The sequence below is a fragment of the Opisthocomus hoazin genome, chromosome W (assembly GCF_030867145.1).
Source record: "Opisthocomus hoazin isolate bOpiHoa1 chromosome W, bOpiHoa1.hap1, whole genome shotgun sequence".
Classification (NCBI taxonomy): domain Eukaryota; kingdom Metazoa; phylum Chordata; class Aves; order Opisthocomiformes; family Opisthocomidae; genus Opisthocomus; species Opisthocomus hoazin.
Window position 1 is genome coordinate 30,907,054 of NC_134453.1, and position 16,337 is coordinate 30,923,390.

Genomic DNA, 16,337 nt, shown 5'->3' on the forward strand with positions numbered 1-16,337 from the left:
ACTCAAGTGAATACCTTATATACTAATACAATTGTCACTAGAGCCAGTCAGCTTTGGATTCGTGGCTTTGCGAATGCCAGTTCACGGTTGCTGTTTTCCAGGATCTTTTTGCAGGTGGTTGTGTGAAAACAGATTATCTCCTGAGAATAGAGAAGGGAGGCACAGGATGCACTGATCTTTCAGGGTCATGAGACAGTGCTGTTCTGTCTCATATTATATGGTTTCCCACATCTCCCCCTTTTTTGTTTAGCCAGAAGCTGTTGATGAGAAGAGCTGACGTAATTCGGCCTTCAGCTTGCTAACACTTTCTCAGAGGCCCACACAAACTACAATACTAAAAACAGACATAAGAACACAAATGCTAATAGAAGACACAGAGATGTGAAGTGCATACCATAACCTGCTGGGTGTAAAGAAAGATCAAATTAGCCTGAGAATAATACATATTGATGGCAAATCTGTTCTCTAACATATGGGTGTAGATTAATTTGCTTGCATCCAATTTTCTTTCTTGTGTGGATGGTGGGATCCAAGCACCGCCTGACCACAACATATCATTATTGCCAATCAGAGGGGATGCATCCCACTATGTCAGGAGTCGAAATAATGGTGGATCAATGATATAAGCTCAGTAAATTTGCACTTGGGTTATAGGTATACTCATCACACATACAAACATCCATAACAGTTAGTATTGGCTATTCATATTAATCACCTAGGCTAAAATCAATGTATCTAAGGGTATAACTCATTAACTATATACAATACCTGCAGAACTCACCAAACCAAAGACGCAAAGGCAGTTACTTAGTCCAGACAAATCCGTTAGATCACAGAAACCAAATAAATCCATCAGATCACAGAAATACAAAAACACTATGACAACAAACACATAAAACCACACAAACATAGTCATGACCGCACACGCACAAGCACACCAAGTTTTCAACATAAATCTAAATATTACAAATAGACAGGGACTTACAATAGTATTCAACATTTAACATACAAATTCCCGAGCCTCGGTTTCAGGAAGAGTACTCTCTTTTTAGTTTGCTTTAGGAAGGGTACTTTCCCTCCTCCGCAGCAATATAGCCCAATGCTGTGAAGCTTACACTACAACTAACAGTCAAGCAACAAGAAATAATACTAGAAGAATGCCTTTACCTTATTCATGGTCCATGCTCAGAACTTCTCGGTCCAGGGATAGGAGGTTCTCCCCGAGAATCCCTCTGTGCCGACTGGAGGTCCTGCGATCCCTCGGATCGTTGAGGTTCAGGAGCAGGGTCCCATCTGGGGTGCCAAAATCTGTTACCGGAAAGCAACAAACTAATTAACTCTCTAAAACTTAGTTTTGAAGTTCTAGAAAGCAGGCATTCTTTACTGCAGTACTGGACGCACAGGGGATAGTTCTACCCAAATGTGTGTACCGAAAAGACAAAACTACTAGATATTTATGCCATGTTAACATACATAAACATTACATTTCTGAGAAGTGCTTTTTTTTTTTTTTTAGGTATAAATATATTAATGTCCTTTGTACATGTCTATTGGCACCTCTGGGCAGTTGTCGGGAGCCCTCAGATGAAGGTTCATACTTTTCCTCACGGTGTCTGCTAGTTGACCTTTGCTCTTGTGCAGACGCAGTTCTAAAATCACGTATACCGTGTCCTCCAAGATTGCTTCGTTATAAAAAGAGCTGTTGTGGGAGATAATTGCCAAATATGCAAGGAATGTATTAATTGGTGTGGGTGGTGCACCCACTGCAGCCATCAGAGTACTTGCGTTTGCTGTAATTTTTTCAGTTTTCCCTGTGTAATAGGATCATCCGGAGTGGATCTCTTCTACTTCCATATCAGAGGTTGGTCCTTGAGAGTGAGCATGGTCATCTCTGGCATTGGATTCTGCATTATGTTCTTTCAGCTCATGATATGTTTTCACATATTTTGCTGGTAACCATCGAGGGCCTGTTGAAAGAAGAACACACACATACCCTCTTCCCCATGTTATTAGTTCTACAGGACCTGTCCATTGCAATTCCCCAAATTCTTTATACCATACCTTTGGTCGAGCCACAAACGGAGGGACCATCCCAAATTGGTGGTCAGCTGCTGTTGTAAATAATTGATGATCAGAACGATTTAAAAAATTAAGTACATATAATGCTTTGTCTAACTGTTCCTGTGGGGTAACACTGCCCATAGGATTCCCCCTTTTTTGTTTATTTAGCATAGCTTTGAGGGTCCCATGGACACGTTCGACAATGGCTCGTCCAGTAGGAGAATGCGGTATACCTGTAACATGTTGTATACCCCAGTCCTGTAGGAAAACAGAAATTGTTCGTGAAACATAAGCAGGACCATTATCAGTTTTAATTGTTTTTGGAACGCCCATAGTGGCAAAACATCTTAGCCAGTGGCGTTTCACATTGCGTGCCTTTTCTCCCGTTAGTGCAGTGGCTACCAGAAATCCTGAGAAAGTATCCACACTAACATGTACATAACGCATTCGACCAAATGTTGATATATGTGTAACATCACTTTGCCACAACTCACTAGCTTGTAAACCACGAGGGTTCACTCCTGTATACAATGATACGGGTGTAATACGTTGACAATCAGGGCATGCACGAACAATTTCTGTGGCTTGCCCTTGGGACAAAGTAAATTGTTTACACAAGGAAGAGGCATTTTGATGAAAGAAGTCATGAGATAATCGGGCTTGCTCAAAACTGCACGGCAGTACTGCTGCCATTGTCCATTTGTCTGCTACAGCATGTCCTTCAGTTATTGGTCCAGGTAACATAGTGTGTGACCGCATATGCATTATAAAATATACATGTACACGATTTTTAAGTAGTGTAGCTAATTTCAATAGCAAGGAAAAAAGTTGTTATTGACCTCTTTTATCATTGCATCTTCAGTGTTTTGAACAATACCCACAGCATATGCAGAATCTGAGACAACATTGAGTGGTTCAGTCGAAAACAATTCAAAGGCATGCAAGGCCGCTGGTAGTTCAACAATTTGTGTGGATCCTTCAACGATTAAAACAGATGATTGCCAATCTGATGAATCTGTTTGTTTCCACACAACCACAGCTTTATGTGTTTTCCCTAATCCGTCCAGAAACACTGTTGGTGCTCCTTTAATAGGAACAGGAACACATCGGTTTTTTGGCTGCAATGGAATTTGAGAGAGGGAATGTAACAGCTTATGTTGTGGAAGGGTATAACGTATGTCATTTAAATAATCAGCTAGAGGAGCTTGCAGCGATAAGGATTCCCTGTTTAATACCACAAAGTCATCTTTAGCCAGCGGCAGGTAAATAGTATCAGGATCACGTCCTGTCAATTGCTGACAACAATTCCGACCTTGTGCCATTAAGGACACTGTAATGTCTACCTTTGTGGTTAATGTTTTCATGGGCGTATGAGACAAAAAGATCCAGTCCAGATTCTTCAACTCCTGCGTGTTAACACACCACTGACCTAAAAGAGCATAAGGCTGGAGACAAGCATAAATTATATACAAATCTATTGGTAACTTGACATTGATTCTGGAGGCAAAGGAAGTTGCGATTTTACCCAAAACTTTCTGCAAGACAGTTTTTGCTTCTGGCGTCAATCTCCTGGAAGATAACAAATCTGAGTCCCCTTTCAACAAGGTAAATAAAGGGGACAACTCTTCAGTTGTGATGCCCAAAAGGGGTCGTACCCAATTAATTGTTCCTAATAATTTTTGTAAATCATGAAGAGTGGTAACCTGATCAACAATACGCAATGGTTGTGGGAACACTTGTGAAGTAAAAAATTTCCATCCTAGATACTTCCAGGGCTGCTCTGTCTGCACCTTTTCCGGGGCTATCTGTAACCCGTAGATCTTTAATGATGATTCTAAATTAGAAAAAGCAGTGAGCAGCACATTTTGTGTCTCAGAAGCAAGGAGGATGTCGTCCATATAGTGATATAAGTAGATCTGTTTAAAAGATTGCCTTACTTCTTTTAGCGCTGCATCCACGACTACCTGGCAAATTGTGGGGCTATTCATCCTGCCTCGGGGCAGAACGATCCAGTGGTATCACTGCATGGGTGTACTGTTAATTGAAGGCACAGAAAATGCAAAATGAGCACAATCATCAGGTGTAAAAAAACTGTAAAAACCCAGTCCTTTAAATCAATAACAAAAAGAGGCCAGTCTTGTGGGATCATAGCTGGGTTAGGGACACCAAGCTGTAGTGGCTGCATTGGGCTCATTACTGCATTTATAGCCTGCAGATCTTGTAATAATCTCCATTCACCAGACTTTTTTGGAATGACAAATCTAGGGGTGTTCTGTGGGCTAGGAGAAGGTACCAGGTGACCTAATGCCAGCTGTTTGTCCACAAGGAATTCTACTGCAGTAATTGAATTGTACACACTTTTTCCAAGCAAGGGCTTGAATGTAAGGAAAACGGTTCTCGCCGCGCCGCTTCTGGGTCGTGAGCCGGGCCGGGCGGGCACGATGGGGGTTGGGGGTCCGTGCTGTGCCGCGCCGCCGGTTACCGATGGAGGGGAGCCCGCTGGCTCGGCGGGAAGGGGTGGCGCACAGGGGGCCGTGTGCCCCAGCAGTGCCAGGTTCGCTGACTCGTCCTGTGTGGTGGCTGCTGGTGCTGCGGGCTGTGCTGTGTCAGAGGGACTGCGTGGCTTTAGGCTGGAATTCACCCTGCTTTGATCTCAGGTCGGGTACACCGACTGCTCTAGAGGGACCCTGTTGTACTTTTTTGGTTGCGAGCTGAAATTGCAAGATCTCAGCAGCTTCCTCTTGTTCAGTTTGTCTCATCATAGCAGTTTGTAACCGATCTAAAAACTGAACATAGGGCTCCTGAGATCCCTGTCAAACTGATACGAAAGACGCTTCTCATTGGCCAAGATCTGGCACCTTTCGCAAGGCCTTGAGAGTTAAATCCGTGGCTTGCATAAATACCCATCTTGGCAGTGTCGCTTGTGCTCCCCCCGTGGCGTAATTTTCTTGACCCAGCAACTCGTTTTCTCCAATACCTAATCCAGCATCAATATTCTCCATAACTTGCACAATTACAAGTTCCTTATATTCTGATGCCCAGATGGTATATTGTGCAGATGATAGAACCATTCTAAGTACTGATCGCCAATCAGAAGGGGTCATGACATAAGATTCTCCTATAGCCTGTATGAGGTTCATAGTAAATGAAGCCTGGAGACCGTATTCTCGTATGGATTTCTGAACTTCCTTAATAACCTCGTATGGTAAATAAGCATACTCTGGGGCTTGGTTAGGCTTATATACTACAGGCATAGCTTGAAGGATAGAAACATCTCCTTTGCAGAGCACATCCATCCTACATTTATCTAACAATACGTTCGACCATCCGACAACATTCAATGGTCCCGTACGAGTCAGAGGCTGTGTAGGAGCCAAAGGGGGGAGGGTATAGGAGCAGAAGGGAGTATTTTAGGAGCAAAAGGGGGGGTTTTAATAAGTGACATATGCGATATTGATTTTTGTTGTTGTGCCTGTAAAATTTCATCTGCTGTGGGGGCGGGGGTTGCCATAACCTTCACCGGAGTTAGCGGTGGGTATAAATCAGGTCCGTCCTCGGTGTCTATTTCTCCAGGATCAAAAGGGTCGTCAGATTCTGGCAGATCTACCCCCTGCATTCCCTGTGTTGGGTTAGGGGTTTCATCGTACGTAGGACTAAATGTTTCAGAAGACTGCAGCTCAGTCTGTTCCCGCTTTTGCGAGAACGGAGGAGGGGCAGCCGACACTTGTAAGATAGTTTCTGTGGGTTTTAGAGCATTTAAAGCTGTATACACTGTTTTCCAAGTAATAATGAGTTCGTCAGGGACTTCAAGCCACAAGTCCTTTTTTTGTCTGCAATTCCTCCCCCACCTTTGCCCACAATGAGCTATCATATGAACCTGAGGAAGGGTACCACGAGCAATAGTCTCTTATCCAAACTAACAATTTAACCAACTTTGTGACTGATAAAATCTCTTGATGGAGCTTTTGCTCCTTTGTAGCTGACTGTCCCATCTTATAAATCCGCAGCCGCTCACCTTAATCGTTCCAGAGAAGGGTGATGTCTCCCCTTGTGTGTGCGCACACGTGCATATGTCTCTCCTCTTGGTCTCAGCTGTGGTTCACCACCGGTAATGATCTCCAACTCTGAATATCTTAATGCCCAAATAACTTCATATTCGAATATCTTCACGTTCGAAAATCCATGTTCGGGCGCCATCTGTGGTGAATGACTTCACGGACCCCAATCATGTGCTCGATCAGAATCATTTTATTGCTCAAGTGAATACCTTATATCCTAATACAATTGTCACTAGAGCCAATCAGCTTTGGATTCGTGGCTTTGCGAATGCCAGTTCACAGTTGCTGTTTTCCAGGATCTTTTTGCAGGTGGTTGTGTGAAAACAGCTTATCTCCTGAGAACAGAGAAGGGAGGCACAGGATGCACTGATCTTTCAGGGTCATGAGACAGTGCTGTTCTGTCTCAAATTATATGGTTTCCCACATCTCTAGTTCTAACTTCTGTTCAAAACAGGACCAGCTATGAAGTCAGGTGAGGGTGCTCAGGGTTTTTTCCACTCGGGTCTTGAAAACCTCCAAGGATGGAGACTACACAAACTCTGTAGGCTTCTGTTCCACTGTTTGACTGTCACAGAATCACAGAATCACAGAATGGTAGGGGTTGGAAGGGACCTCTGTTGGTCATCTAGTCCAACCCCCCTGCCGAAGCAGGGTCGCCTAGAGCAGGCTGCACAGGACCTTGTCCAGGCGGGTCTTGAATATCTCCAGAGAAGGAGACTCCACCACCTCCCTGAGCAGCCTGCTCCAGTGCTGTCACCCTCAGAGGGAAGAAGTTCTTCCTCGTGTTCAGACGGAACTTCCTATGCTTCACTTTGTGCCCATTGCCCCTTGTCCTGTCGCTGGGCACCACTGAAAAGAGTCTGGCCCCGTCGTCCTGACACCCAACATGAAGATATTTATAAACATTTATTAGGTCCCCTCTCAGCCTTCTCTTCTTCAGGCTGAACAAGCCCAGCTCCTTCAGCCTCTCCTCGTAGGAGAGATGCTCCAGTCCCCTCATCATCCTCATAGCCCTCCGCTGGTCTCTCTCCAGTAGCTCCTCCTCTTTCTTGAAGTGGGGAGCCCAGAACTGGACAGAGTACTCCAGATGAGGCCTCACTAGGGCAGTGTAGAGGGGAAGGAGAACCTCCCTCGACCTGCTGGCCACACTCCTCTTAATGCATCCCAGAATGCCATTGGCCTTCTTGGCAGCCAGGGCACACTGCTGGCTCATGGTCAACCTGTCGTCCACCAGGGCACCCAGGTCCCTCTCCGCAGAGCTGCTCTCCAGCAGGTCCGCCCCAAGCCTGTACTGATGCCTAGGGTTGTTCCTCCCCAGGTGCAGGACCCTGCACTTGCCCTTGTTGAACCTCATGAGGTTCCTCTCTGCCCAACTTTCCAGCCTGTCCAGGTCACGCTGAATGGCAGCACAGCCTGCTGGTGTGTCCGCCCCTCCTCCCAGTTTGGTGTCATCAGCAAACTTGCTGAGGGTACATTCTAACTCTTCATCCAGGTCGTTGATGAAGAAGTTAAACAAGACTGGGCCCAGTACTGACCCCTGAGGGATACCACTTGTCACCAGCCTCCAACTAGATTCAGCGCCGCTGATGACAACCCTCTGAGTTCTGTCATTCAGCCAGTTCTCAATCCATCTCACTGATGACTCATCCAGCCCATACTTCCTGAGCTTCCCTAGGAGGATGCTATGGGAGACAGTGTCGAAAGCCTTGCTGACGTCTAGGTAGACAACATCCACGGCTCTCCTCTCATCCACCCAGCCAGTCATGCCATCGTAGAAAGCTATTAGATTGGTCAGGCATGATTTCCCCTTGGTGAATCCATGCTGACTACTCCTGATAACCTTCTTTTCCTCCACTTGCTTGATGATGACCTCCAGGATGAGCTGCTCCATCACCTTTCCCGGGATGGAGGTGAGGCTGACCGGCCTGTAGTTCCCTGGGTCCTCCTTCTTGCCCTTTTTGAAGATTGGAGTGACATTGGCCTTTCTCCAGTCCTCGGGCACCTCTCCTGTCCTCCACGACCTCTCAAAGATGATGGAGAGTGGCTCAGCAATGACATCCGCCAGCTCCCTCAGCAGTTGTGGATGTATTCCATCGGGGCCCATGGATTTGTGGACGTCCAGATCGCTTAAGCAATCCCTCACACAGTCCTCCTCGACCAAGGGAATGTCATCCTCTCTGTAGGCTTCTTCTCTTACCTCCGGGGCCTGGGTCCTCATGGTGAAAAAGCTTCTCTTTGTATTTAGCTGGAATCTCCTTTGTTTTGACTTATGACCATTACCTCTTGTCCTTCCCCCATGCACCACTGTAAGGAGCCTGGCTTCATCTTCTTGATCAAATGTCTGCAGGTATTGGAAGGCTGCTGTTAGGTGTTCTTCCCCCCTCCCCCAAGCCTTTTCTTCTTTTGGCAGAAAAAGCCTTGTTCCTTCAAGCTCTTCGAAGAGGACAAATGCTCCAGTCCCCTGACCATCTTTATAGCCCTCCATTGAGCTTGTTCTACTTTAACAATGTCTTTTTTTTTATATTTGGGTGCCCAAAACTGGATGTAGTATTCTACATGAGGTCTAACAAGTGCTGAGTAGAAGGTCGATAATCACTTTTCTCAATCTACTGGCTATGCTGCTCTTTGTTAATACAGCTTAAGATACTGGTAGCCTTCTTTGCTGCCAGGACACACTGTTGACTCATGTTCAGCTTGCTGTCTATTGACAGCCCCCAGGGCCTTTTCAGAAGAGCTACTTCACAGCCAGTCATTCCCCAGCCTGGACTGTTGCCAGGGGTTCTTCCTTCCCAGGTCCAGGACTTGGCATTTGTCCTTGTTGAATGTCGTAAGGTTCTTGTTGGCCCATTTCTCCTGCCTGTCCACATCCTGCTGTATGGCAGCCCTACCTTCCAGTGTGTGGGCTGTTCTTCACAATTTGATATCAGCTGTAGACTTCATGAGCAGATACTCTGTCTCTTCCAGGTGACTGATAATGTTGTTAAATAGGATAGGTCTCTGTGGTATACCACTTGTTACCAGCATCTTGGTAGAGTATGACCTGTTAACCACTATGAACTAAGCCTGATCCTCCAAACATTTTTTTATCCATCTGGTTGTCCACCCATCCAGACTTTAACATCTGAACTTGGTTACAAGAATATTGTGGGAGATAGTGTCAAAAGCCTTGCTAAAGTTGAGGTAAATGACATTCACTGCTCTCCCCTCATCCACAAATCCAGTCACCTTATCATACTACACAATCTGGTTAATGTTCCCTTGGTATAGCCATGCTGACTGTTCCCTCTTCCATGTGCCCAGAAATATCTTCCAAGAAGACTCACTCCATGATTTTCCCAGGGACTGAAATAATGTCTGTAGTTTCCCAGATGATTGTTCTTTTGGCCTTTTTTGTTGATGAATGCAATGTTTGCCTTTCTCCAGTTGTCAGGGGTCTCCCCTGATCTCCACAACCTTTTAAAGACGATAGAGAGCAGCCTTGCAAGGACATTGGACAGTTCTCTCAGCACCCTTAGATGTAGTCCATCTGGTCCCATGGACTTGTATGGGTCAAGTTCTCTCAAGTAATCAATCCCTGACTCAGTCCTCATCCATTGCTAGTAGTTCTTCTCCTCCAGATTCCTCTCCCTGTCCAAGTGGCACAAGAGGGAGGAGGTTTGGGGGGTTATGGTCAGTAGTCATTCTCTGCTGCACCTTCCTTTTCATACCTTTCTTCTGCTCCTGCATGGGTTCTTCATGGGCTGCAGTCCATCAGGAAAATCTGATCTAGTGTGTGTTCTTCCGTGGTCTGCAGTCCTATCAGGAAAATCTGCTCTGGCATGGGTTCTCAATAGGCCACAGTTCCTTTGGGAAATATCAATTTGTTCCAGAGTGATCCTCCACGGGCTGCAGGGAATATCTGCTCTGGTGCCGTGGAGCACCTCCTCCTCATCCTTCTCCTTCTCTGACCTTGGTGTTCCTTCTGCTGTTTCTCACTCTTTTTTGTTCCCTCCTACTCTCTGTCCAGCTTTTTTTTTTTTTCCCCTTTATTAAATAGTTTTTCACAGAGGCACCACCAGCACTGCTGATTGATTGGCTCAGCTTTGGCCAGCAGTGGGTCCATTGCTGAGCCAGCTGGAACCAGCTGTGTCTGGCACAAGGCAGCTCCTTACCTCTTCCCAGAGAGGCCACCCCTGCAGCCCCCCCCCAAAAAAAAAAAACTTGCTACATATAACCAGTACAACTCCATAAAATTTCCACAACTCCTCAGAACAGGTAATTGGAGTTGCATTTTTTTTTGTATTAAAAAAATAGTTTTCTATTAATACAACAAACACTGTGTTTCTTTTAGCCACTTCAAAGGATAGAGAATGAAGTAGAACTGCTTGGAGAACATCTTCCTATAGGAAGCTTTACCTACCCTCCATCAACTCATCCACCAACATTGACTTCCTCAGCTCCTGTCCAGTTCTTAACGCATGATCCTTTACACCAAGAGATTACATTTGGAGTTGTAAGTATTGCTTTTTGTACTACATACTCATGCATGCTGAGTTCAAGTTTTTTATCTTTGCTCTAAGTTATAACCATTTTATTGAAAAATGGCATTTTTGCTATTGAATTTCATTAGTGGCTGCAGCTGTGGAAAGTCAGGGTGATTGTTTTTTAGGGTTAGACTTACTTCATATAGTCTGAGGGCTCAAACTTAGAAGAATGAAAACATGCTAACAAAATCTTTGAGTGATCTTTTTTCATAAAAGTAAATGTATCAAGGCCTCTGAATACCATTTCAGTAGTGGTGTGTGAATTTGGGTTCTAAAAATCTCCTAACATTTTTTTCACTTGAGTTTTTTTAGAAAAATACAATTTATGTCTAATTTACAATTCTTTACCTGCTCCCATTTTAGTAGACAGTGCAAGATGTTTTAAACAGTCATACTGAGGACTTATGTAAGTAAACTAAAGAGCTTTGCATGCATATCAAAATGGGAAAATAGTCCTTTTCTCCTACAGAAAGAATGTGTTGAAGCTGTAAACTTGAATGTCTCTTTAGGCACTATATCTTTATGTGGTTGAAAGGTTACAGCTCCTCCTCCCAAAAGTGAATGTAATTAAGCCCAACTCTGAATGTGATTTCTTTATTTATTAATTTTAAACCTTGCTCTTTATTTAAAGTGGTTTTGCTGTGGAGTATTCTGGCAGTGCCACATAATGGATATTTGGCTTATACCAGTGAAAGAACTCCTGTATATATGTTATTTAAAACTCTCATTCCTACCCAACCAGCTGCACAAGCCAGCATATGGTGCCAGGTAGAAAGCCCTCAGCTTTTGGTTTGCCAGCATGTTCTCCAGTTCAAGTCCTGCCTGTCTAAACCAGCCTGCACATAGGCTAAGCCTTATGAAATGCTTATTAGCTAGCTTGCAAGGGTTTCTGGTTAGCATTGTTATTTTTTTCCTGCGGGAGAGTATAATTGTATATTACTGATGAGATTTGTTGGTCAAAACAATTGTTTGAAAAGGCTAGTATTTTTCGGCTTGGACAGGGCTGGATTTTTTTGGATAATGCATTATTTAAAATGTATTTCAACATTCACTTTTCATTTAATTTCTTTATTACATAAGACAAGAAAATATTGAAGTTTTTCTTCCTTTTTTCAGCCTTACCCACCTTTTATGCCTCGAAGATTCACAGGACGCAGTAGATACCGATCGCAGCAATCAATGCCACCACACTCGTACCATCCCAGCCTATTACCATATGTGCTGTAAGTCCAAAGCACATTGTACTCATAGACTACTAAATAACTCTGTAAGCTAGTTGATCCCTTCAATGTTTTTTTATGTTTGGGCTCTGCCACAGGGTACAGACAGTTCAGATGATCCCAAGAAATAAAACTTGTAGTTATGTTTAAAGTTTCCAGTCTATTTGAACAGCATACATACCTGAACAAGGAAAAAACAACTGAACAGTTTAATGATAACGTAGTTTTGGGATCTGCTATGCCTCTTCTTTCTGTTGAAATCTCCTTAAAGATGTTCAATGTAGAATGGTTACACATGGCTCTTGGATAATAGTTATGAGTTATACCCATGGTTACATCCTAAAGTCTACTTACGTAGGATAAAGAACTAACAGTCCTTACAAAAAGAAAAAAAAAAACAGGCAAATAAATTTACTCTTAATTAATTACTGAAACATAAAGAGGGGAGCTTCTGAGTGTGGGTGTGTTTTTCAGTTTGGGGGGGTTTCCTTTTTCTAAACTGATAATTTGTTACAGCTTTTGAACTTCTGCACCTGATTAACCATTTCTGGAAGAGAAGGGATGGGAGAAATAACATTAAGGGATTATCAGTAACCTTTTAAAGTAGATCCTGTCTGCTGTTGTTTAGATGTGTGACATGGAATTTATTCTTCTTTGTAGGTTCCATTTTTGAAATTAATACAAAATGCTTAAAAAAATGAGGATTTATTTTAAAGGTGTCATTGACATGGAGATAATCCAACTTTGTCATTTGTTATTTGTCCATAACATCTATAGTTTTTGACTGCAGTTTGACTTGCATCAAAATAGCACCAAGATATATGATTCAGTGAAGTTGTTAAACTTTGCATTGTGCATTCTGACAAAGTCTGCTCTAATGTTATAGCCACTTGCCTGTCTACTCATGGACAGTGTGTCACAGTCATTCCTGATCTATTTAATTAGATGACATTTATACTGGTGTGGATTTTTTATTTCTATGGTTATGCATTTATCTTTGACCCGTATTACTATCTTGGGATGGAGATGCTTATTAAACTTAAAAGAGAAAACAGAAAAATGGAGCACTTTTGCCTTTATATCTGAAGAGGTTCTTCTCTGGCAAAATCCATGTTATATGGGAATGTATAATTGCATCTGCTGTTAATGTGGAAGTTGGCCCAGTACTATATTGTAATTATCTTTGTTATGTGTATTAATGAAAAGGAGACTGAGGGGCAACCTCATTGTTCTCTCCAGCTTCCTGAGGAGGGGAAGTGGAGAGGGAGGTGCTGATCTCTTCTCGCTAGTATCCTGTGACAGGATGCATAGGAATGGCTCAAAACTGTGTCAGAGGAGGTTTAGACTTGACATTAGGAAACATTTCTTTGCCGAGAAGGTGGTCAAAAACTGAAAACATAGAATCATAGGATGGTTTGGGTTGGAACAGACCTTACAGACCACCGAGTTCCAATCCCCTGCCATGGGCAGGGACACCTTCCACTAGACCAGGTTGCTCAAAGCCCCATCCAACCTGGCCTTGAACACTGCCAGGAATATGGTATTCCAATATTCCATATGGTATGGAACAGCTCTTTGGTCAGTTTGGGGCAGCTGTCCTGGCTATATCCCCTCTCAACCTCTTGCCTACTGTCGCCTTAAACGGGGTAAAGGAGTCTGATAAGTGGCAAAAGGAAAGCCCTCCAATTGAGTCAAGAGGGTCAGAGCAGACCCCCTTGCTTTCTAAACTCTCTCTCAGAGGAGAGTCTAGGTGCGGCTGGATCTACTCATAGTCCCAGACTTGGTCAACAGTTTATGTCTAAAGGGTTAAGTGTGTAGCCACTAATCAGAGCAAACATTTGCCTGTCAGTGCCCCTCCAAGGTCTTTCACTGAAACAGTTTCGCAAAGTTGAAACAATAGGTAATTTATTCAAGTGACAGGTATCACAGATTCGGAATTGCTGTTGATAAACGCACTGTCTACAAAAGTTGAGCTCAAAGTAATGGTTTAGCGCTTTAGCTAACAATGTGTTCCCGGGGATATATCTGACAAAGTCAGAGGCACGACTCTTACCAAAAAAGCGTCCCTTCTTGGGGGAGGGAAGATAGGTTCAGGCTCGTCGACCCATTCATCAGGTAAGGTTCTCGCTTGGCTCCTCCTCCCAAAGAGGGTTTTCAAGTGCCAAGTTTTACATGTTTGAAAATCTTTTTGTGAGGTGGGACTAAGTCAATTATTATGTGTCGATTGGCTCTTGGCATTGAATGTCATGTCGTCACAAGCGGGACTCAGCAGTTTGACACACCTTCGGAGCGGGCATCTTGGTATGCGCATTCGGGGCTCATCTGTTCTTTATCCGAAGCAATCTCTGGCTGCGCGATCTCCGCCGCACCCCACAGATCACTTGGTTTACAGTGATGGGCTATCCCCCCTTACTTCTGTCTGATAAGATAAGTGCAAGTCCATTGCTCCATTTGTTAACTCTTAGGCTCTTGATGCCTGAGTCCGAGCGTGTCTTTCGTCTTGCACTGACAAGTCCAGCAAAGCCATCGATTACAACATGCAATTTAAAAATGCAATACAGCAAGCATCAAAAAGTGGTGCAATTAGTTTTCCTTTCACTCCTTTATTAGTTCTTAATTTCAGATTTAACCTTTTTACTGATTCTTAGAATATGTTGATATAAGAATGATCAACAACATATCTGCCGTATGTTTGCATGCTTTCCTTCAGGAACATGTTGAGTCTTATTGCTGTTTGTTCTTCTGGCAGATCAGTGCTTCCAGTGCCACCTGCAGTTGGACCAGCTTTCAGTTTTGAGTTGGATGTGGAAGATGGAGAGGTAGAAAACTACGAGGTTGGTGTGTAAAGTACAAATTCATGAGGAGCAGAGCTTAACTCAACGCATGAACTTAAATGGTCTTTTATTTTTCAAAGACAAAACTGGGATTAAATAAATGTAATGTTTATGTAGACATAACCAGGAAACATTTTTTTCATACAAGTTTCTAACAATGGTTGTTACAAACACTCTTATTTTATACAGAATCATAGAATGGTTTGGGTTGGAAAAGGCCTTAAAGAGCATCGAGTTCCAAATTAACATGTTTGCAAGTGTCAGTACAGAATATTTTCCAGTCCCCTGCTATTCACGTCTATGCTCTAGGGCAAGGCTGAAGCATGTTTCCACACTGGACTTGCTAAACCACATAATTGCATAAAGCTTAGTCATGTCAAGAACAAGTGCTGGATTCTCCACCTGGGATGGGGTAATCGTAGAATCGTAGAATCATAGAATGCTTTGGGTTGGAAGAGACCTTAAAGATCATCGAGTTCCAACCCCCCTGCCGTGGGCAGGGACACCTTCCACTAGACCAGGTGGCTCAAAGCCCCATCTAACCTGGCCTTGAACACTTCCAGGCAGGGGGCATCCACAACTTCTCTGGGCAACCTGTTCCAGTGCCTCACCACCCTCACAGTAAAGAATTTCTTCCTTATATCTATTCTAAATCTACCCTCTCTCTGTTTGAAGCCATTACCCCTTGTCCTGTCACTACATGTCCTTGTAAAAAGTCCCTCTCTAGCTTTCTTTTAGGCCCTCTTCAGGTACTGGAGCGCTGCAATAAGGTGTCCCCGGAGCCTTCTCTTCTCCAGGCTGAACAGCCCCAACTCTCTCAGCCTTTCCTCATAGGAGAGGTGTTCCATCCCTCTGATCATTTTTGTGGCCCTCCTCTGGACCTGCTCCAGCAGTTCCATGTCTTTCCTGTGTTGAGGGCTCCAGAGCTGGAGGCAGTACTCCAGGTGGGGTCTCACCAGAGCAGAGTAGAGGGGGAGAATCACCTCCCTCGACCTGCTGGCCACGCTTCTTTTGATGCAGCCTGGGATATGGTTGGCCTTCTGGGCTACGAACGCACATTACTGGGTCATGTTGAGCTTCTCGTCAATCAGCATCCCCCAAGTCCTCAGGGCTGCTCTCAATCCATTCTCCATCCAGCCAGTATTTGCGCTTGGGATTGCCCTAACCCATGTGCAGGACCTTGCACTTGACCTTATTGAACTTCATGAGATTCACACAGGCCCACCTCTCAAGTCTGTCAAGGTCCCTCTGGATGGCATCCCTTCCCTCCAGCTTATTGACTGCACCACACAGCTTGGTGTTGTCAGCAAACTTGCCAAGGGTGCACTCAATCCCACTGTCCATGTTGCCGACAAAGATGTTAAACATCACCAGTATCAATACCGACCCCTGAGGAATGCCACTCATCACTGGTCTCCACTTGGACATCGAGCCATTGACTGCAACTCTTTGAGTGCGACCATCCAGCCAATTCCTTATCCATCGAGTGGCCCATCCATCAAATCCATGTCTCTCCAGAGACAAGGACATCATGCGGGACAGCGTCAAATGCTTTGCACAAGTCCATCAGTTGCTCTTCCCTTATCCACCAATGTAGTAACCCCATCGTAGAAGGCCACCAAAATTGTCAGGCATGATTTG

General features: G+C 44.1%; 1 protein-coding gene across 1 annotated transcript in view; it reads left to right on the plus strand.

Annotated features, from left to right (window-relative positions):
* The window catches only part of LOC142365548 (E3 ubiquitin-protein ligase RNF38-like), a 255,509-nt gene that overhangs the window by 223,431 nt on the left and 15,741 nt on the right, over nucleotides 1–16,337 (plus strand). Inside the window, exons 7-9 of the mRNA XM_075446404.1 lie at nucleotides 10,450–10,611; nucleotides 11,759–11,865; nucleotides 14,612–14,696. Of these exons, the coding sequence (XP_075302519.1) occupies nucleotides 10,450–10,611; nucleotides 11,759–11,865; nucleotides 14,612–14,696 (354 nt within the window). The remainder of the gene's footprint in view (nucleotides 1–10,449; nucleotides 10,612–11,758; nucleotides 11,866–14,611; nucleotides 14,697–16,337) is intronic.